Source organism: Maylandia zebra, linkage group LG11 (assembly GCF_041146795.1).
Source record: "Maylandia zebra isolate NMK-2024a linkage group LG11, Mzebra_GT3a, whole genome shotgun sequence".
Classification (NCBI taxonomy): Eukaryota; Metazoa; Chordata; class Actinopteri; order Cichliformes; family Cichlidae; genus Maylandia; species Maylandia zebra.
In genome coordinates this window covers 13,973,089-13,994,168 of record NC_135177.1, presented here as the reverse complement: position 1 = coordinate 13,994,168, position 21,080 = coordinate 13,973,089, and the positions used below count along the sequence as shown (strand labels likewise).

General features: G+C 40.5%; 1 protein-coding gene and 1 long non-coding RNA gene across 2 annotated transcripts; both read right to left on the bottom strand.

Annotated features, from left to right (window-relative positions):
* Window positions 1-1,679: 1,679 nt before the first annotated feature.
* Window positions 1,680-13,065, bottom strand: fxyd3 (FXYD domain containing ion transport regulator 3). Its single transcript, XM_012923460.4, has 8 exons — window positions 12,907-13,065; window positions 6,889-6,922; window positions 5,334-5,366; window positions 5,126-5,149; window positions 4,805-4,879; window positions 4,658-4,694; window positions 4,169-4,212; window positions 1,680-2,419 (listed from the first exon to the last, which is right to left on the bottom strand). The coding sequence occupies exons 2-8, from the start codon at window positions 6,920-6,922 to the stop codon at window positions 2,400-2,402; spliced, it is 267 nt and encodes an 88-aa protein (XP_012778914.1). The 5' UTR covers window positions 12,907-13,065; the 3' UTR covers window positions 1,680-2,399.
* Window positions 13,066-13,446: 381 nt separating this feature from the next.
* LOC101472198 (uncharacterized) lies at window positions 13,447-17,625 on the bottom strand. The gene is made up of 7 exons (XR_191592.3): window positions 17,522-17,625; window positions 16,081-16,125; window positions 15,954-15,986; window positions 15,558-15,572; window positions 15,289-15,363; window positions 15,145-15,166; window positions 13,447-13,984 (listed from the first exon to the last, which is right to left on the bottom strand). It is a non-coding gene; the product is annotated as an uncharacterized LOC101472198 (long non-coding RNA).
* Window positions 17,626-21,080: the final 3,455 nt, after the last annotated feature.

Here is a 21,080-nt window from a genome sequence, read left to right as displayed (position 1 = left end):
TGTTTCTTTACGGTCTTCAACGCAGTACGCTTTTATTTTGTGAATGCAAATATGCTTAATTTCCGGTCTCAATAGCTGGCTGGACATATGTAAATCAGGACCTATAGAGCCTATAGTATGGGTCGGCTCGGTGGGCATAATCAGGGGTGACGGTCTCTCACAAAAACTGCGAGTTAACTGGAAAACAGCCCTTTATGTGAATAACTGAGAAATATTATGGTCTTATGGTTTGAAGTTGTCATACAGTTAATTAAAAGAACGACTCATGTCGAGTTCTTCTCTGTAGATTTACACACCATGTAGTTTTGTTACTCAAGTATTTAAGTCTGTATCTCACGGGTAAACACGAGGGCACCGCATGATTGGAAGGCTCATTATGCGGTCTCACTACCTTAATCAGGCAGGGGGAAACAGATTGTCCACTAGATGGCGACAGAGCATGTCTAATAAAGAAGAAAGAACATGGCTATGAAGGCCACTCATTATACTTCTATTCATTTACTTACTTTGAAAACCCCTTTAACGCTTACACAAGATGCTTTATGTGAGCTCCCTTTTTGATATAAAAACCAGCACAACTATTTTCAAACAATAAAAGTGAAAAGACAGCACTTTGTAACCAGCTTTTACGTCCCCTCAAGTCATCTTAAAAGACAGAAGCTACGGAAGTTTCTGGATTGTTTTTGTGGATGCAGTGGCACCCTGTGTTCACTGAACATAGGTAATGTGAGGATTTCCACTTTAAGGTTGTCTGTTTTTTATCCCACGACACAGAGTGACACATTTTTATTTATTTTTTGTTCATTGTATACTTTTTTGTTGTCTTTTTCACCCTTGTATACAGCGACTTAAACCTCAAATTCTTTTCTACATTTTTCCAACAGATGAGGAAATCAGCAGTTGATACATAACATGGTACACAGCCTTTTAAAAAGTGGTCGACTTCTTCTCTCGGGTGCTCCCTTTAGGGGTCGCCACAGGGATCTGCTCCCATCTCACCCTGTCCCTAGCATCCTCCGGTCACATGTATGTCCTCCTACACTACATCCATGAATCTTTGTGGTCTTTCTGCCCCCTGACCGCTCCATATTCAACAGCCCTATGCCTCGTTTACACATTTCCAGCTATTCCTCTCCAAATTGCTCTGATATGATCATTTCTATCTTGCTAATCCTTTTCACTCCCAGTGAAAATCTTCATTCTTCTACTACTTCCAGACCGACCTCCTGCCTTCATCCAAACATCATAGCAGGTCTCACTACCATTTTCTGTCACAAACCACCTCTGACACTCATCTCCACCCACTTCACCCTGCCTGCACTGTATTCCCCACCTGTGTTGTAAACTGTCCGTTGCGTCAGAACGTTGACCCAAGGTATTTAAATTCATCTACCTTCACTACACCTACTGCTTGCAGATTGTTACACCCATGAGGTGAATCTTTCCAATTCTTTACTCCTTAAAACATCTTTCAGAAAATCAGACACACAGCGTACAATGAGAAGCGTATCCAGTTAAGCCTCATTCAATTGTTGGAAACAACACAGCTCACTCTCAACAACTACATCATTTTTGTCTCTGTATTACTGCCTTCGGTATACTGGTATTGTACAGCAGGCCTTAATTTGAAACTTCATAAAAAGCCCCTTTGTAAAAAAGTAAGAAGTAAAGAGCACATAGGTGTTTCAGCATTTCTTTTATAGAAACATGACTCTCTGAACAGTGCAATCCACTACACTCTTTCAAAAGGCAAAACATGGAAACGAACAGATTTTGATGAATTCCCAGCAGCACCCTAATTACTCATGAATACATGGATTTCATATAATTCACACAAAAGCACACAGGGTTAGGCCGGCCACAGTAAGTGACTAACATCTACATCAATGTTTGACTCAGACATACAGTACAGGTATGAGGAGTAATGTGAGACATTTATTTGGGAATAGGTTTGTGCTACTATTTTACTTAGATACATTCAAAACTACTAACATAAAAAAAGACCTGTGTGTCAATGACCAATTTCTGTCGTGAGCAGCTGGGTATCACAGCTGGTTAATATCGATTTATTCATTTTTATTTTTACACAGTGTGCAGTATCACAAAAGGTAAACTGATTGAAATGAAAGTGGCAAAACCGTGTGTGTGTGTGTGTGTGTATGTGTATATGTATATATATATGTTTTTGAACGTGGGTGTATGGGTTGAGGGGCGGATTGAAGATCAGTAGCTCAGGTAGAAAGCGCCACACCTCAGATCAGGTGCACACAGACTACTCTTTGTTTATCTCTCTAAATAAACAACAGTAGGGTGTTGTGGGTTGTCACGAGTCCCAGTGCTCATCCTCTGCGGTGTCTGTTGCTTGCAGATTTGGGAAGTCGGTGTGTTCTGGCTGACATCTAGCAGTCGCAGGCACGACCTACAGAGACACACACAAAGGAAAGCATGGTTGACTTTCTTCCTGAAAATATGATCGCCAACATGAGGCACAAACGGGGTCCTTTAGTAGGGTCTGCATGACTTTGCTTTAATCTGCAATATAACTCAAACTGCATTTTTAAAAAAAAAAATTAAACCTCTAGACTTTAGAGAACACTGTGACAAAACATTGCAGATTTAACTGGAATCTTGTGACAGCAGTAAACATACTTAGAGAAGTAACTACTGAAAAGTGTGACTTTTTTTATTAGGCATTAAAAAAAGGAAAGAAGAAGCAAAATACTTCAAAAACAAACAAATAAAAAACACCCCCCAGCTCAACCCCATCATGGCAAGTGAGGCCGTAACAACGTAGCAATCATAATTTTATGTAAAATGATGAATGTTTGTGGCTCTTTGTAGAAAATCCACTCTTTGTTATATGCTGCTCATCATCTGAGAATGAACGTCAGAAAGAGGAAGAGTGTGTGGGCCTGTGAGTGGAAACTGCCTAACAGTGCAGTATGTCCCTGTGGGATCCTGCTGAGTTGCCTGTATACACACCCAGTGTTTTTTTCCATATGGGCCACCTGTGTGTTTGTCCTATATTAAAGCTGCTAAAATCAAAACAGCTTGGCCTCAGTATCAACAGCTCCAACACAGAGTATACAAATTAACAATATTTCTGTGTTAAAAAAAAAAACAAAAAACGCTAAAAAATGCAAAGTTAAATGAAACAGCAGTACTTTTTGCCTTCCTCTCTCCTTCCCTTCTCTGCCTGCCAGACTCCCAGAGTCCCTGCACCTGTTGAACAGCGAGGTCTGTGCCATCTCAGTCCAGCACTATGAGCGTTTTCCATTCTGTGTCAGTGTGTACGTGCGTGTGAGAGACACATGGGGATGTCTACAGTGAAGCAGATGGACCGAGTATATATAACTTGAGATCTAGGCAGGATGCCAAGTGGGTGATAAAATTGTGAATATGTTGATAAGAGAAGAAGTTGTTTATCCGGCTTCACACAACTCATAGGTATGCATTAAAAAGCTGAAATAGAGTGTCCTATACAGGAACAAAATATTCCATTTCCAATATTTATAACTTCATCACATGACAGAACATCAAACTTTTTTCCTCTTTTTCACTCAGTTTAACTGTCTGAGTGTTTTTGTTATAAACATTTATGTGGTTGTTCCCCCACTTAGAAGAACTTTATCTTTGCTCTCTGAGAGGAGCCTGCACACTGTGCCGAATGGGACATTAAATGGACTGGCATGTAATTGGACACACGTGAGGCTGACCAGTCAGTCACTGATTCAGGGTGAGAATGCTGGACAACAGTCTCTGGCCGGTCGACTGGTGCACCTTTAGTTTGTGAACCAGTTAATAAGGTAAAGAGTGTTGTCAATGGGGCGACCGTGGCTCAGGGGGAAGGGAAGCGTATCTGTAACCGGAAGGTCGCCGGTTCGATCCCTGGGCTCTCTGTCCTGGTCGTTGTGTCCTTGGGCAAGACACTTTACCCTACCGCCTACTGGTGTTGGCCAGAGGGGCCGATGGCGCCATATGGCAGCCTCGCTTCTGTCAGTCTGCCCCAGGGCAGCTGTGGCTACAACCATAGCTTGCCTCCACCAGTGTATGAATGCGAGAGTGAATGAATAGTGGTATTGTAAAGCGCTTTGGGTGCCTTGAAAAGCACTATATAAATCCAATCCATTATTATTATTATTATTATTAATCAGGATGTATGCATTACCTTGATCGGTAAGCATCTGCTGAGCATTGCTTCCTGTCCTCCGCCTGCAAAGAGAAGCAAGAATTCAAGAATTGGGGTTGAAAAAAACAAAACAAAAGCCTAACATGACTTGCAAGATAATATTTGATATGCGGTGCCATTAAGGTCCGTCCACACTGGAAGTGCTTTGTTTCTTGTGCATTGCTTTGAAACTGAGGGCTGGTTGCAGATATTCGAGGCTCCAGTTGTCAGGAGTATCCTGTGCTCTCATTGGCAGTTGCTTCAATCGCTTAGCTGGAAGTGCCACACAAAATGTGAGAAAAGTTTATCTCAGGTCCTGGCCGCTTCATGTTGCCAGCGGTTATTTAACCTGTAGTCACTTGTAGTCAAATGTGATCACTTTCTGTGGTCTCTGGTGGGCACATTGCTGCAAAACATTTCCGGTGTGGCCGCAGCGTTAGTTTACTCCTGTTACACAGATGTTTTTTAAATATTTCGATGACAGATCACCTCTTATTCTGGTTGAACTTGCACCTGCAGTGGCCGCCTGAAGTGAGAGAAAAGAAGCAAAGATGACTGCGTGCCTTTGATGGAGTCTATTTATAGCTGTGCATATATTTGTATAATGCATGTATCTGTGAGTATTTTGCCACTTACTGAGAAGGATGGTGATGCCAATGAGACAGAGAACGGCAGCTAGGATGAGGCCTCCGACACGCAGTCTGTGATAGTCTGCACGAACACATCATGTTAGCCATTAGACAACAACAACAACTTGAAGTAAAAAAAAAAAATAGTCAGACAAAAGGTCGAGACTGAAATCGATGCACCAACAAGTAAATAAATATTATAGACATTTACCCAACAATATTTATATTGCATTCTTCTTTTATATAAGGGTGCAACAATCAATATAAGGCATCATCTTCTTACTTTAATCAACTGACATAAGACAGTAATAAATTTACAGATAATTACCAAAGGTGAAGGGGTCATCTTCCGCTGTAGGAACAGAAATAAAGAGGATCAGTTAAAAGCAGACACACGGGAAACATTCAGAAACATCTAAGTAGTGTTATCATCAGTGGTATTATCAGAGTTACTAAATCGTGGCATGCCTAAGTGTCAGGAGGACAGGTTTCAAACATTAGGCTCTATTGAATCTGACGTCCAGGACTGTACTTACCGTTCTGTTCTTCTGCGAACACCAGGGACACAACTGCAAGGGATCAGACACAACAGTGAAACAGAGCCAATCTCGTGCTGCTGATAAGAGATCTTGAAAGTGGAAGCTGATGTTAAACTATTTCATGCAGCATTCAAAGACAGGCAATGAAATTCTCTCAGTGGCAATTCATAAATACCCCTTAAAGCTTTCGTATTTAAAATGATAAATAAAGCTCCGTTTCACCAAATATCATCTCTAGTTTCCACTTGATGAAGCCTCGCTTCATTACCAATGGAAACTACACTGTCAGAAATTAGTTCCACATACGGTGCTGTGAAAATGTATTTCCCCCCACTTCCTCATTTATTGTTTTTTTTTAATGTAACATATTAATGACACTTAAATGTTTCTGATAAAACATTTTATTTTTAGACAAATATAATCAAAGTGAATACTAAAATGCAATAAAAAAAAAAAAAAAAAAAGGATTTTATTTATCATGGGAGAAAAGTTACCCAGACCTATTTGACCCTGTGTGAAAGAGTTTGGTTTGAGGTCACAATAAAATATCTCGATCAGTTTTCACTCAAGATTGGTTTTTTTTTGGGTGGGTGGGTGTGGGGGGGGGGTTGTATTTTGAGCCATTCACAGGTGGACACGTGGTATATCTAACTGAAGTGTTCTTGAGCTTTAGGACATGAACTGATGGATGGACATTCTCCTTCAGGACTTTCTGGTAGAGAGCAGAAAGCAGCCCAGACCATCACACTACTGCCACCATGTTTGACTGTTAGAATCTCGTCGGTGTTTAGAATATTTTCTGCAAAGTTTTGGGGGTCATCAAGTTTTTTTGGTAAATGTGAGAAGAACCTTTGGGTTCTTTCTGGTCAGCGGTGGTTTTCTCCTTAGAACTCTCCAATAGATGCCATTTTTGCTCGATCTTTTTCTTGTTGTTTAATCATGAACTCTGACCTTAACTAAGACTAAGTGAGGCCTGCAGTTCTTTAGTTGTTGTTCTGATTTCTTTTGTGACTTCCTGCATGATTTCTCCAATCATCAAGTATTTTTTAATTTATGATTTAATAATTGAGGCAATTACTTTTTCACACAGGTAGGTTTGAATACCCTTTTCCCTTAATAAATTACATCATCATTTAAAAAGTGCATTTTGTATTTACCCAGGTAGTCTTTGTCTAGTTTTTCAATTTGATGTGCAAGAAAAAGGAAAATCAGAAAGAAGCATATACTTTTACACAGTACTGCATTACTGTAAACCTAATTAAACCAAGACTGAAATGGTGACCAGATGATATCTGTAGCCACTCATGAACTCTGCTGTTTATTTTCTCCCCCCACCACGTTATCAGGAGTCCTCAAATATTTGTACAATGTTCTGACAGGAGAGAGACTTGCAAGCTCTGTTAGAAGGAAGTGAAGCTAACTGGTCATGCTTTCCGATTTAACAAATGAATGAAAATAACTTAAGTTTCTCATTTTAGAAAAAGAAAAAGAAAAAAAAACGTGATACAATTTTTTCCCCCACACTATATTAAAAGACTTGAGTTTTACTTACTTGTCATTAACACCAAAACACAGATCTTCAACATCTTCAGGATTTACATAAGGACAGAAACACAAGCTCTAGTTAGTTGAAACATCCAGAACTTCATGTTTCACTTGTGCATGCATGTTGACTGAAACCATTAACTTCTAGTCAGTACAAGGCTCTGGCTAGTACCAGCCAACAAAGTCAACAGACATGATGCAACATTTAGCCTCACAGTATTTTCTGAGGGGCAGTAAAAGGACTAAACACACAGAGATACGCTTACAGGACATGCATCTGTCCCCTTTGAAGCACACACAAAGTCAAATGATCAAATTCAAATGGATACAAAGTGGCCCCTCCTGCTTTATTTTCACACACAGAAACTTGAGCTGATGTTGATGGACACAAAGTGCTCTAATGGAGCCTCAACAGGAGAATTACATCTCTCGTGCATACTGCATTGCACTGCTGCCATCTTAAAGCACCGAAGCATTAATGTTCTATAGCCTGAATATAGACCACATTCTAATGTCATCATGCATTATATATTGTGTGGCCACAGCTATGGTGACTGTCCAGGTGTTTGAAGTTTCCTGTCAGTTTTTTTTTAAGTCTTCTTTGTAAATTAGCTTTCACTTGCAGATAAACAGGATAAATCCACAAGAATATGGTAAGTGCACTCAAACTTCACAGCTATTTCTGTCTGAAAAAACAAGAACAAAACAACTGAATTCAACTTTTTTTTAAAGGTGAACTGTGCATTGGCCAATTGAGCTATTTCTACTGTTGCCTGAGGAGCTTGGAAGAAAAGCATCTGGACTTCTTTAAGTTTCTTGAAGACGTTTCTCCTGTCATCCCAGAAGCTTCCTCAGGTCTAGGAGCAATGGTGTTCCCTTAGAAGTGAAGAAGATTCTCAGATGAGAGGTGAAATGTCTTCAAGAAACTTGGAGAAGTCCAGATGCTTTTCTTTCCAAGCTCCTTAGACTAAGACGACCTAGATACATCTATAAACTTGTGTCACTGTTTATAGAGAAATGTATTTCCAGAGAAGGGCACCCATATTAAACACACTATCTGAGGTATTTGTGCTGTGTGAGGTGGAATATCGGAGCAGGGGTATCATGTGCTCTCAGAAAGGACACGCCTTAACCCCCTGCCCCTGAAAGAAAAAAACCAGGGCAGCGATTTTCCACTTGGCATAAACATTCACACATTGGAAACCTTTAAAAAGTCTGGCATCCCCTGACATCCTGAGACAATGGGTTGGTCTGAGTTTTCAGTCATAGACTATAAGACTTTTGCAAAGATCTGGGATCTTGACAGGATTAGTTTTTTTTCCCCCAAGACTGCAACGAGATTCTTTTTGGGATTATTCTCCATCATGCTCCTGGTGGAAATTTACAAGAAGAAAAGCTGTTGATCCATGGGGGAGAAACAGAAGCAGCGTTTAGTAACGACTGCCTTGGATTGAATGTTGTTTGCATGAGGCCAGACACAAAAGTTAAGATAACATTAAAGAGAGAGGGCTCCGACTGAGCTTTGCGGCCACCTTACACCAAACAAACCAGATGGGGGACACAAATTTAGCAAAACTGTCATGTATGCCCTGCAGCATTTGTCTGTGAACTGAAAGGCTGCCATAAGAGGAGATCTGAGTGCACCCCTAGTTACTTGTCAAATTTGATGCCCCACTTAGCTTGTCTAAACTGTCCTGAAACCAGTAACAGCTTACCACTTACCCCCCTCTGTTTTTCATGAAACTACTATTTCCTGTAATTTCATGAGAAACATGAGAAATTATTGATTTTCTCCACCATACTTGATATGGGAAAGACTATCTTTGGATTTTGGACTGACAGACAAAAACAGACACCTGCCAATGATCTGATGGGTCTGTGAGAAAATCTGTATTTTTCACGTGTCATTTTATATACAAAATTATTAAATTGGTCAATTAATCTGGTATCTTCTAGCATTTTTGCTTGTGTGAAAGGGAGACATGGTGGTCACTATAAAGAATGTAAGCAAGAACAATGTGTCTCCCTGTTCAGCTGGTGGTATTTCGGAGTTTGGCAGCAAAGAGGAGAAAAAGAAGATCAGGACGAGCGCCTCCATCACAGTGCCTCCCCACAGCAACCCAAGGCGAGCCAGGGGGAATGCACAGTTGCTGGAAATAGGCCAACAACCACTGGAGAATGGTTTACCTAGTTAGAAAGGCACCGGGGGAGAGAGAAAGGTGGGAGAAACAAAGGCAAAAGCAGACAGAAAGACAGTAAGAGAGAACAAAGATGGAAAAAAAGAAGGGCAGCTGAAAGGTCAGGCAGGGGAGAGAAAGGTGGCGCCTCCCAGCTCCTACTGAAAGATCATATTCTAACGCAAATGTTAGTGTAGGGTGGGGCGAGGCAGTAAGTGATGAAGGTGTGTATCCCAATCATTGTGTTCATGACTTGCAGAAACATAAGAACAAACCACCTGGTGTGTAAGTAAAGTGTTCAAACTTGGCCAGAATATGCGGATTGTTCATGAATAACTCACATTTACACAACTACTAGATTTTTCATGTATAAAAAGAACAAGAAAAGCTGCAGATCTTCAAATTGTAAATGCTGGAAACATCAATCTATATTGTATTTTTGTTTAAAAACCTACAAGAGTCACTGGCTAATCATCCTGTTGTTTCTGACCTAATTTAGTTATGGTTTCAGGCCACTTGGAAATTACAAATGTTTCCAGAGAACCACTAAAAACCTATATTCACAACTGCGGGCACCAACTCCCCGTGGAGCTTCTTCTGCTCCAAGGATAAAGAGCTTTCTGTTCTGGCTCTCCCCGCCTGTCTCCGACTATCCCTCGCGTTTTGTTGTCAGCTCTCGGAGCATCCCTCTCCCTCCTGACCTCGGGAGTGCTTTACACTCCGTCTCATGCTCTCTTGCTGCATCCTTTCACCCATTGCTTCTTTCACTTCATCTTCTCTGTCCTCATCAGAAAGTGTTCAGCAATCGCATGTTTGTTTAAACACTGCTGTTTCATACAGCTCTTCTGTTTTTTAAGCTCCTGTTACCCTTCCAGTGCCCTCCAGTCAGTTTAGACCTCTCCTTTATTCTCTACACTCTTCAGTTCCTGGACACGCTTCGTCACGTCCTTGCACTTTCCCCAGCATTCTCTCGTTTATCCCTTCCCTTACAAATTCCCTTGAAGATAGGCTCTCTACTCTATACACTCGAGCCCATGGTGAGCTTCCCTTTTCCGCCCAACACTCCTTCTCCTCCCTTTTCTACAAGTGAGGTTACGCAATAAACTTCAGCTACGTTCCACTTCGACTTCTGCTAACAAGTAAAGCTTCTGCAAACTGATTTTTAAGTAACGTGAACATTTTGTGATCAGAATTTTTTCCTTGTGTTGGTGCTACTGCAGGAAAGATCGTAGGGATCCAAAATACACAAGGAGCGCTCCTCGGCTACCATTCAGTGTCAAGAAGATGATCTTTGGGGAATGAAATGAGCAAAGCACACAAACATGTGAGCACCTCGGCTTTGAATGTGAGCCAACTGCCAGTTCCACCAGATCATGCTTAAGCTGCTTAACTATGTTTTGAGCCATGAGGGTAAAGTACAAAATGAATCAGTGATACAAGTACGCGTGTATGAAAAACACACGCATGCAGTACGTTATAACTACACTCTAAGTCTTAATATCAGAGCTTCCTCTACTGTGTGTGTGTTTACAGCATGTATGACTTGGTTTCTGTCTTCTAACAATCCCCCCACCCCCCGTCCACCTGTTTGAATGCTGGACACTGGTGTGCTTGGGGTCATGTAATGCACTACAAAGCCAGCTGCCTATTTTCAGAGGCATTTTTTTATTCCTAAATTAGAAGCAGTGAATTCCAGTATGCAAAACATCCTGTACGAGTCACACACCCACAGGGAAGTCTTTGTCCTCGAAGAAACACACTGCACACAGTGTGAACCTGCTTTAACCAATACTTTTCCTCTACTTGCCCAAGACAGAGCAGAACCTCCCTTCACTTTGTGACTCCGGCGTTTGATGATTTTCCAGAAACGAAAGGCTGGAAACGAAATGTGTGATCACAAATGCAAGCTGAAAACAGCAACCACAAAATGGGCTCTGTTGTTGCAAAACTGTGTGGACTCCATTGACAAGTAAAGAGAAACAAGCAACAGAGAAAGGAAGGAAGAGGCATGAGGTGGAGGAGATCAGCACTGGCAAAGAAAATGAAAGAGTGACAAAACTGAAAAAAAAGGGAAAGAAATACATCACATGACATAAAGTTTTGAAGTAGGATTTAAGCTGACAGTGAGTGGGAGAGAGGAAGATGAGGGAGAGTGCGGTTGGGTAAGAGAGGGGAAGAGGAGGGACACAGAGAGGGAGTGGAGCATACTAAAGCCATGAATCACTCATGGAAACCACAGTGAGCGGCTAGAAACAGTCTTTATGTTGTAGAGTCATACTCAGCAGATCAACAAAGACCGTACATTTCCATAATTTAACCTCCTCTTACACCCATCAATCTCCCAAGTGCTGACTAGCAGCTGCTCAAAACAAAATTTTTTGGAAGACCTCTATCATCTGTTTCTCTTCCAACATTATCCCAGAGAAGGAAAGGAAATGCTCTGAAGGTCACAGTCACATGGCTGATCTAAAATCAATGTCTTCTTGTTGCAGTTTCTAAATTTGTGTTTGTCAGCCACTGAACTGATGCAATTAGGAAAGGTGAGCAGCAAGTGTGCCACCTAAGAGCGCTTCCTCGTCCTCCCTTTTCTCTCCACTGCTGGTCCCGTTTTCTTTTTAGGCTTTTGTAATTTACATGAGGAGGAGAGGACGTTCAGACAAGTCTGTCTCAGCTAAGAAAGGAAAGAAAACGCCATTGCAAATACTTTGACTATATAAGTGAAGTTATTATCATCACAAAATCATCTTATTTAGCTTCTGTCCTGTCTTCTTACCATCTCTTCTATTATATCACCAGCCTATTATCCTAATGTTTGCCCCCTAGCTTATATCACTGGAAAAACAGGGAAGAACTGTTGGGAGAGAGTTGATCATCATTTTCCACAGAGTACATTTGCTCTGCAGCACTCCCATCACGTCTTTGCACAACACATTTCACAGCCTCACTGTGGTTATTTGGTTCTGTGGGGGCTTTATTTTGGTGGAAAGTTAACTTATTTGCTCCATATCTGAATTCCTTGTGCTCTTGCAGAGTCTTCTTTGCACATGCACAGTCTGTATCTGAAACCATGACGATCAAATGATTGCTTTGATAAATTAGCAGCATGCTATGCATGTCCTGTGCAACATAATCTGACTGCCTGTGTCCTTGTCCCACTCTGTCCTGGTGGCACACAGTCACTTCTGCTCTTATCAGCTGGTCACACATACCATTTTGCAGTCCTGTTAAAAAAAAGACCGTGTATACAGCCTACAGTATGAGCACGTTAGAAAAGTCTAAAGTAGGAAAGCTTACAACCGAAAACGGAAAAATAATGTGCGCTTTTTAAAAATCCAACTCCTTATTGGTGCGATAAAATATGCCGCAAATATTCCTTTGAGTTTTTCCTCTTATCTGATGAATTTAAACAAGGACCTATCTACAAAAAGCTGGTGTACATTAAGCCTGTTGAGCACTTAAAAAAATAGCAAAGAAGGTGATGGACACACGCACGCAAATAAGCGCGTGCAGTCCCGTTGTCCTGGCACTGGTGGGCTCGATGGAAACGGCCAAATAGACGTTATAGGCGCCTGACGCTCTGCTTTTCCGCCTACGTTGTATTTACTCGTCTTATTTGAACCTTTAAGTGTAGAAAAACACAATAACAAAGTTTTTTCCCCCCAAAAGTTCTTCTTTTCTAAGATGACAACCTAAATGTGACGTGACCCTACAATTAGCCCGGAATGAGATTAACGCTTTCAACTGACGAAAAAAAACGTAACTTCATCAACAAATTTCCGCAACTAAGGATAGACGAGGGCGTCACTGCTGTGTGAAATGTGAGCTAATTTATTTGTTTCGGCACTTACCTTTGTGTTTAGCAGCGACAAGCAAATCACGAGGAAATTTCTCACGAGCGGACGGATACGTGACACTGAAACTGCGACTTCTCTCCACGCGCTGCGCCAACACCCTGCCTTCAGCACTCCGTGACACTCTACAGGTTGGCTGGGTTTTAGGGAAAAGGGGGCAGAGTTTAAACTGCTGGAGCTTTGTTGCCGTATCCTGATCCCAGGTCAGTTTTTGGGGGTTACGTTTGTCAGCAGAAGGGTTGGCGGCTGGAGAAGAGCTGGGTGTGGAAGCTGATCCAGAGTCAGTTGTAGGCGCAGAGTTGGAGAGGAGGGGAATGTTTGCTTGTGGAGAAGGAGACGAGGTTTGTGGGGTCGGGGTTGGCTTTTCCTCCGCTCTGTGATGTATGTTTACAAAAACGGGCAGTAATAATTTTATAAGTACTGTAATAATAGCATTTGTCACCATTACAGTTGAATATGAAATAACGTCTTATTTTACTGCTGGAAATGAAAGTTTGCTAATTTGCTGTAGGGAAGTTATGAAAATGAGACTCTTGGTTATTGACACCGACATTTATTTTGACTTTAATTTCGAATTGACTCAGGATATTTGACAGAATACACTTTTCATGATTATTCCAATAGTTTAGAGTTTGACAGCATCAGTATGGACAACTGATCAAAACAGCAGGAAGTAATGCTAAAATGCTAACTGAGTATTACTTAATCAGCTTTACACAATATTAATAACTAAAGAAGCACCATATGGCAGACTGGATATGATGCATGGATGAGTGTGTATTTACAAAAATAAACATCAACGTATCAGCACAGAAGTGGACATTTACTTTTTCTCTTTGCATCTCCTTCTAGCAGACCGGAAGGAAGTGATGTCAAATTTGAGCAGTACTTGATTAAAAAAAAAAATAGGATGTGTCTTCACACAGGTATCTGAGCAGGTGAGCCTCCTCTGAACCCCCCTGCTCTCAGGAGGCAGTCAATCTCTCCGCCCCATCTCCTGCCAGCTCTTCTTTCAAGGCCAAAACCAGTTTGTCAAGCATCAGATCAGATTTCACTGCTGTTGTCAGTATGTTTTCTACAAAGTGACAGAGGAGCGAGAGGAAGTAATTAGTGAAGTTTCAACAGAAAGACGGAGATGGAGACAATAAATAAGAGTCACTCAATTAGGGCTGTCCCAAACGATTATTTTGATAGTCGACTAGTCACCGATTATTTTTGCGATTAGTCGACTAATCAGATCATGCATCCATTGAACGTAAAACGTACAGCTTATTGCACCAGCATGCATCTGCTCTTATATAACTATCATTAGCTTACAGCTTTAAGTGTTTCAGGTATGTGCTAACTAAAAATAAAGACAAGATAGTTTATTAAATTTAAATGAAATTTGCAGATTGTTTCGGTGAAGTTTAATAAACTCAGCCGTCTGCTCCTTGCTATCTAAAATATAACAGGACACCGGAGTATATTCTCAAGCATCTCACACTTCTGATAATCAGTTGTCTGCTTGACGTTTATTCAGCTGTGTATAAACTATAACTTTAATCTCAGCCAAACCGATTTACTCAGGAACAAATACTGAAAAAAGCCAAACACTAACATTTTTAAGTTATCTAAGTGACTTATATTACATGTTTAACCTGAGTAGCGAAAGACGGCGGTGGGTTTGAAAACGATTTGCCGGTCCGGTGTTCTCACGGGCTCTAGTTAGCCTAGCCCCCGGCTAACTATCGAGCTAGTGGGTAACAGACGTCTCTGAAAACTTCGGAGCACTTTTGAAAATATGTGGTGTCTTGATAAACTGAGCAGATATTTCAAGTTTACACAGCTACATTAACATAAAATATGTTAAACGTTTATTTTGTGACCAGAAAGAATAATAAGAGTAACATTAAAACTAAGTAGCTGCCGCCATTGTTGGAAACTGAGCTGGGCTGCACTATGAATTCTGGGACACAGTTTCTTCTTCTCCGGGGTTTAACGGCAGTTGGCATCCTTGTACATGCAGTGCTGCCATCTTCTGTTTCAGTCCGTTATTACACTCTTAAATCCTGCTACTTATTCCTGCGTCTTTTGGGATCTTACAAAGCTTCAAACAACGCGTCGACTATTAAATTAGTCGTCGATGATTTTGATAGTCGACGTAATCGTGACTAGTCGACTAATCGTGGCAGCCCTACACTCAATTTATTTTACAAAGTGAGGCTTAAAAAAGACACAAAAAGAACAGCTTACCCTCTCTTCTTGCATTTGCCATCTGTGGAGAGAAACCATGATGTAGTCAGTCCCAACTCAATTACAGTGACCTTTTTTTTCTACAGAGGTTCAGAGGCACATTTTTGTCCATGTGTGTGTTTTTGTTGCGATTACAGTACTTACAAAGCAAAAAACCGATTCCTGCACTGATCAACAAGATGGCAAAGACCAGTCCTCCAATCCGTAGGCTTTCATAGTCTGTTTGATGCAAAGCAAACACATCCGCAAATCAAGCAGAGAACCAGCACATTTTCATTTATGATATGGATTAAACTGAACAGAATACACATTGTCATACTCTGTTCTTTTATAACTTTTTAATGAGCACATATTATTGATGTGGTAGATTTCAAATTGTATATGATAAAAGAAATAAGAGCATGTACACTTACTGTAAACAAATGAATCTTCAGACACATGAAGGAGGCGATATAAGAGAGGGAAAAAGAAGTTAGTGACAAATTTGAAGTAGTCGTGAAGTGTGACAGCATTTGGTTTCCTTGAACCAGAGGAAAGAGAGAATGTAAAGCAAATGGAAATAAATAAATATGGTGTAGTAATGACATTCTGTGAATTATCAGTTGAGTAGCTATTATTAGAACTAAGCAAACTGATTTATCTGCTCTGCGATGACCTTCTGCAAACAGTTTGACTCTAAAAATATTAGTCAGGGCTGCAGAAGAATGACTTTGATTGTAGGGAGAAATACATTTGTGGATGGCTTGTTTATAAACCAGGACTGCGACAAACCCATTCTCAAGGTTAGGTGCACGTAGTTTTGACCTTACTTGCTTCGGCTTCCACAAAAAGGCCGAACAGCACTGCAAGAGAAGCAAGGGTGATAAAATATGAATTCTATGGATTTTATGTGGACTTTGTCTTTAATGTCATTTTCTGCATTTCTGTTTTGTTTACCTGTGAGAAAAGCCACAAGAGTGAGATGGCCCATCTTCAACACAACTGAATGAGACAGATGGAGAGAAATGGTGAGACACGATTGCGAGACATCACTTTTTCTCACATGCATACATAAGAGAGCCAAACAGCGCACGCTCTGCCCTCTCCTCGGGAAGATTGCCCTTGCCGTGTGAGAGGTCGGTGTCTCGTCAGCAGGGATGCACTCCGAGTGTTTGGAGAGTAAACAGCGGATCGCTTTTTGTTTTGGGGAGGAACCCAGCGGGTCCTTTCCCTCAGCCTACGCTCAGCTCTGCAAATGTTCATTGCAACTGGATGAATGCTGTCATGTGCTTTCCAGTATCGTTTGTTTTGGAAGTAACATGCTCAGTGGAAAAAAAAAGAAAGAAAAGTTTTGCAGTCTTTTAAAATGTATGGTGTCTGAGGAAATTAACCTCAGCGTCATCCCCGAGTTCTGAATGACCTTGGAAGACCCCTGGGCTGGCAAGAGTCAAGGCATTCTAGAAATTTAGCACCTTTTCTCTTATTGGCTCTTCTCTCTCTTGCTAAAAGTGATTTTCCATCACTGTTTGGATTTTTAACAGCCATGCCTCTTTTCAAACCACGCACAAAACCCAGCAAGATAAAAGACACCTCGTGCTTTTAAAACACATCAGATTTGCCTGTCAAGAAGATCAAAAAATATGCCGTCTGATTTTTTTTCACCATGCATTGATCCAAAATCACAACTGCACAGAGTGATAACGGAGTTTACCAGGAATGGGAGAATTTCTGAAAAAACCCATCAAAAATGAAAAAAACAACAACAACCCCAAAACAAACAGACCGTGGTTGCAGTGGACACCTTTCTCAGTTTCACTTCAGCTCTTTGTAAGCTATAAGTTTGTAGTTCTCTATGGCTCACCGATGGACCAATGTCAGCAAAAACACAAGTAGTACGAGGTAGGTAGACCGCTTGTTTGAAGCTACATTCAGACTGCCAATGCATCGCCAGTGCACTAGAATGGCTGAACCATAATTTGCCCATCAGAAAACAGAGCAGCAACATGTTTCGTTTTTACAAGATCATTGATTTGATCTATCCAGAATTGACTTTTCAATTCTGAATATGCAAAGAAGACACCAAGACAAAAAACATCCTAAATATGGAAAAAGATAAAGTTTTGCAGTCTTTTAAAATGTATGGGGTCCGAGGAAATTAGCCTCAGCGTCATCCCCGAGTTCTAAATGACATTGGAAGACTCGGTGCATAAATAAACCAAATATCCTAGATGCCCTTAACAAGTCTACAAAACAAAAAAGATTTGCTAAGCACTCTCTTAAAGCAAGCTCAGCACACCTACACCATCACCGAACAGCAACTACAAAGAATCATAACCTTGGCGCCTGATTCCTAAGTCCTAATTCCCATTGTACCTCGCTGCACCATACCTGTGCTTACCTGAGCTGATGGTTCAGTGGCAGTGGTGTGTGCGGTGACAATGTTCTAAGACACGGTCTTGTTAAAAGCGTCTTTCTTATTTTACCTGACTAAGTGCTCCCTCCTCCTCCTCCTCTTTATTTGGGATATAAACAATTGTGTGTACACGTGTCCGGTGTGGATGTGAGATTGGCTGCTGTGTTGACGCATTTACACATGTATCAGAGACCAAAGTCACTGTTGCTACATAAACATCTGCGTGTGTATGGGGATAGCAGGAACAAAGCCTGTCATAATGTCCCTCAGAGAGGACATTCTTAAACGTAGTTGAGAAACTCTGTTATATATGTTGATAGACATTATTATCATGCTCTAAGCTAAGCACTGCTTTGAACTGCAAAGGATGCTTTGACATAACGGTGAGTCGATGAATCCTTTAAATAGACTCATTTGCTGTCCCTGCTGCTTTCAGAGTGGATAGAAGTCAGGAAAATACACACACCAACTCCCTGACAGTAGCATATAGACCACCTTGCTAGCAACAGGTTAGGTCCCTTTTGCCTTCAGTTCTTTAATTTCCGAAAGATCAGCAGTTTCTGAATTACTCAGACTGTCCGGTCATGTCTCCTTCAAAGTCACTTACATCACCTTTCGTTCTCATTCTGATGCTGGTTTGAATTTCAGGGGGTCATCTTGACCATGTCTACATGCCTAAATGCATTGAGTTTTTGTCCCAGGTTGGATTTTCTAGCGTATTTACAGAAACACTAAATCAAGTTGAAGCTTCAGCTCCCTGCACAGGTTTTTCTATGGATTTGCTACGGATTGGCTAAGCCCCTCCATGATCTTAATGTGCTTCTTCTTTAGCCCTTTCTTGCCTTGGCAGTATGTTTTGGGTCACTGTTATATCATGAGACCCATCTACTAAAATATAACAGAATAGCTCTTTATTGTCATTGTACATGTACAATTTGTTCTGGCTGAGGGAAATAAGTTCTTATGGTAATCCACAACCAGTGAGGCAAGACCTTGCTTGGAGATTCATACTGAGGGCGATTGATGGTCTTTTTTATATTTCTTCCATTCCTGAATAATCACAGCAACACTTGTCACCTTCTCGGCAAGCTTCTTGGTGATGGCCATGTTGCTCAGTCCATTGTGTGTGTTTATAATCTTGTCCCTTACATCCTTTTGCATGGGATGGAAGAAATTGTTTCTGCGGACAGGTGTGCTTTGCACATATAATGAGTTGCGATCAGGATTGATTGATCAGTGGGTCACATGGGCACACAGCCAAGCTGTGGGAACCAGAATTCTGGCTGTTATTCGAGATCAAATACTTATTTCAGTCAGTGACATGCAAACCGTTTTATAACTTCTATGTAATGTGTGTTTCTGGATTTTTGTTTTATATGCTATCTCTTTTCATTAAAAAATTAAAATACCATAAAAAGTAGAAACTGTTCATTCCTTTGGAAGTGGCAAAACTTACAAATTCAGATATCAAGTAAGAATTTTTTCCTATTTTCTACTCTATTCATTTTTTGTATAGTGTTATATATTTATCAGTTTTTATGTTTGAAAGTAAAATTTTGCCTGAATTATTAAGGCTTACCTCTAAATGTAGCCTTAAATAAAGACATGCTTGTGTGAGCCTTTGTCATACATGTTATTTTTCATTTCCTTCTCCTTCTCCTTTTTTGGTCATGCCCCCCCCCCCCCCCCCCCCCACACACACACACATATTGTCCTGTTTCTGCCATTTGAAGATCTGCTAAGTTTCCAGGTATCCCCGGTGCTCATCTTTCTGTGGAATATGTTGCACTGTTTTGGTCTGATGGTTGCTGGGCATTTTCCGTTTATTTGTCCTGGGCAGGATATAGAGGTCGTTCTGAGAAGAAAACTTTCAGCTTTCTCCTTGGTTAAAAGATAGCATAAACAAAAACACAGTTTTCAAATTGCGATGTGTTTGTTTTTGTTTAATAAGGTGTTTGTGTACAAGTATGCTGGTTAGTTATCCGCGTAGATTTTCTTTGGTGTTACATTTTATCATGCCGTATAGTGGTGCCATTCCTTGTTCTGTCACACAGCAGAAAAAAGCCGAGGTAGACTGTATCCGTCTGATACCTGCAAGGTTAGAAAAGAGAGACAATGACACAGACACAAGAATGTAAAGTATGTGTGCTGAGGTTTTGGTCTATGGGAGAGTAAAATACTTTGACACATGATAGTGGCAAAGCTGATGACAAGAAAGGAAAATGGGGGAGTGGAAAAACTAAAATCCAACATTTTTTTTTTACATCCCAATGCTATGCTTATGCTTAGCTTAACTAATTTATAATTCATCAATGGTTTGAAGTTATTTTTTATACAATTAAATCACATTATTAAGCATACAGGGGTGAAAGAATGAGGCACTCAATAACAGCTGTGTGTGTGGTGTCTGTCTGCATAAAGCACCACTTGCTTGTCATAAGTGAGGTTAAATAAAGGTCATTTTCTTCCATGACATTGGCATGTCACTGATAGAATTACAGGACGTGTCCTGTACAATATGTAAAGGACACTCATGCATTTCTTTTTGTGAAGGTAAGAGGTTTCTATCTGCAGGCGCTGTTTTCTTCTTCTCTGGCCTCCTATCTATATTAAAGAACATTTTAACAGCAATAAGAAACCACAGTAAAGTTTATCCTCGAACAGGTATGAAACTACTCTGAAACTACCCCAGGTCAATATAGCATACTATTGTTCTTTGACAGTGAAGCTGTTGAAAGTCTGGTTCTTTTCTTTAAATACAGGTTGTAAAAGTAAAACAAGCTCTCAAAAATAACATTTACAGTCGCAGGACATCATTACAGTTCGTACAGAACTAAGAAAGAAGGCATTTTCTGCCCCGTCTTCAAGGACTAGATTATAGAAGCTCTCTCGATGATCGATTTCACTTGCAGACTTTAAAAGACATACAAATGACCTTGTGAAATCATCACTGGGAACTAGTTCCTGTTTTTGACATGACTGTGTAAACATTAGACAATTCTTTGCTCTTTTTATGTTTTTTGTTTTTTTTATTGTTGTAATTTTAATATGTTGTCTCTCTTGTATTTGAGACATTGAGTCTCAGTGGGACTACCTAATAAATAAAGGTTAAATAAATAATGTCAACTACTTGTTTTGGAGACATAATGTTTTAAAGCATGGCATAAACCAAAATGTTTATAAAATATTTATGTTATGTGTTGATTTTTGGAGAGCAAAATTTAAATTTCAAATCTCTCAGGAGCTCTCCGAAGGCGAACAAATCCTCCTTAAAAGCACAAAAAAATAGAGGCTGTATCTAAAAGTTGTAAAAGCTATAAAACTGATCAACTGCCCCACAACTAACTCAACTCGGCCAGTGCTACTAGTTATTACTAGTCTACTACTAGTCATTTCTTTCGATATAATGGAACAAGTTAAATAGTTTCATTGTATTTGACAAAGGTCATCTTGAGAAGACACACTGAACAGTGGACACACACGTGCGCCTCTGTTATGGTGGTATTTGAGGGTGTTTTTCCATAAACAGGAGAAAGAAAGGTGT

Excerpts from the sequence above, each read along its gene's own strand:
- fxyd3 (XM_012923460.4), bottom strand. The coding sequence starts at position 6,922 with ATGTTGAAGATCTGTGTTTTGGTGTTAATGACAA. Across the intron at positions 5,367-6,888 it reads TGTTTTGGTGTTAATGACAA|TTGTGTCCCTGGTGTTCGCA; the intron begins GTAAGTAAAACT and ends GATCCCTTGCAG. Across the intron at positions 4,880-5,125 it reads AGATGACCCCTTCACCTTTG|ACTATCACAGACTGCGTGTC; the intron begins GTAATTATCTGT and ends GTGTTCGTGCAG.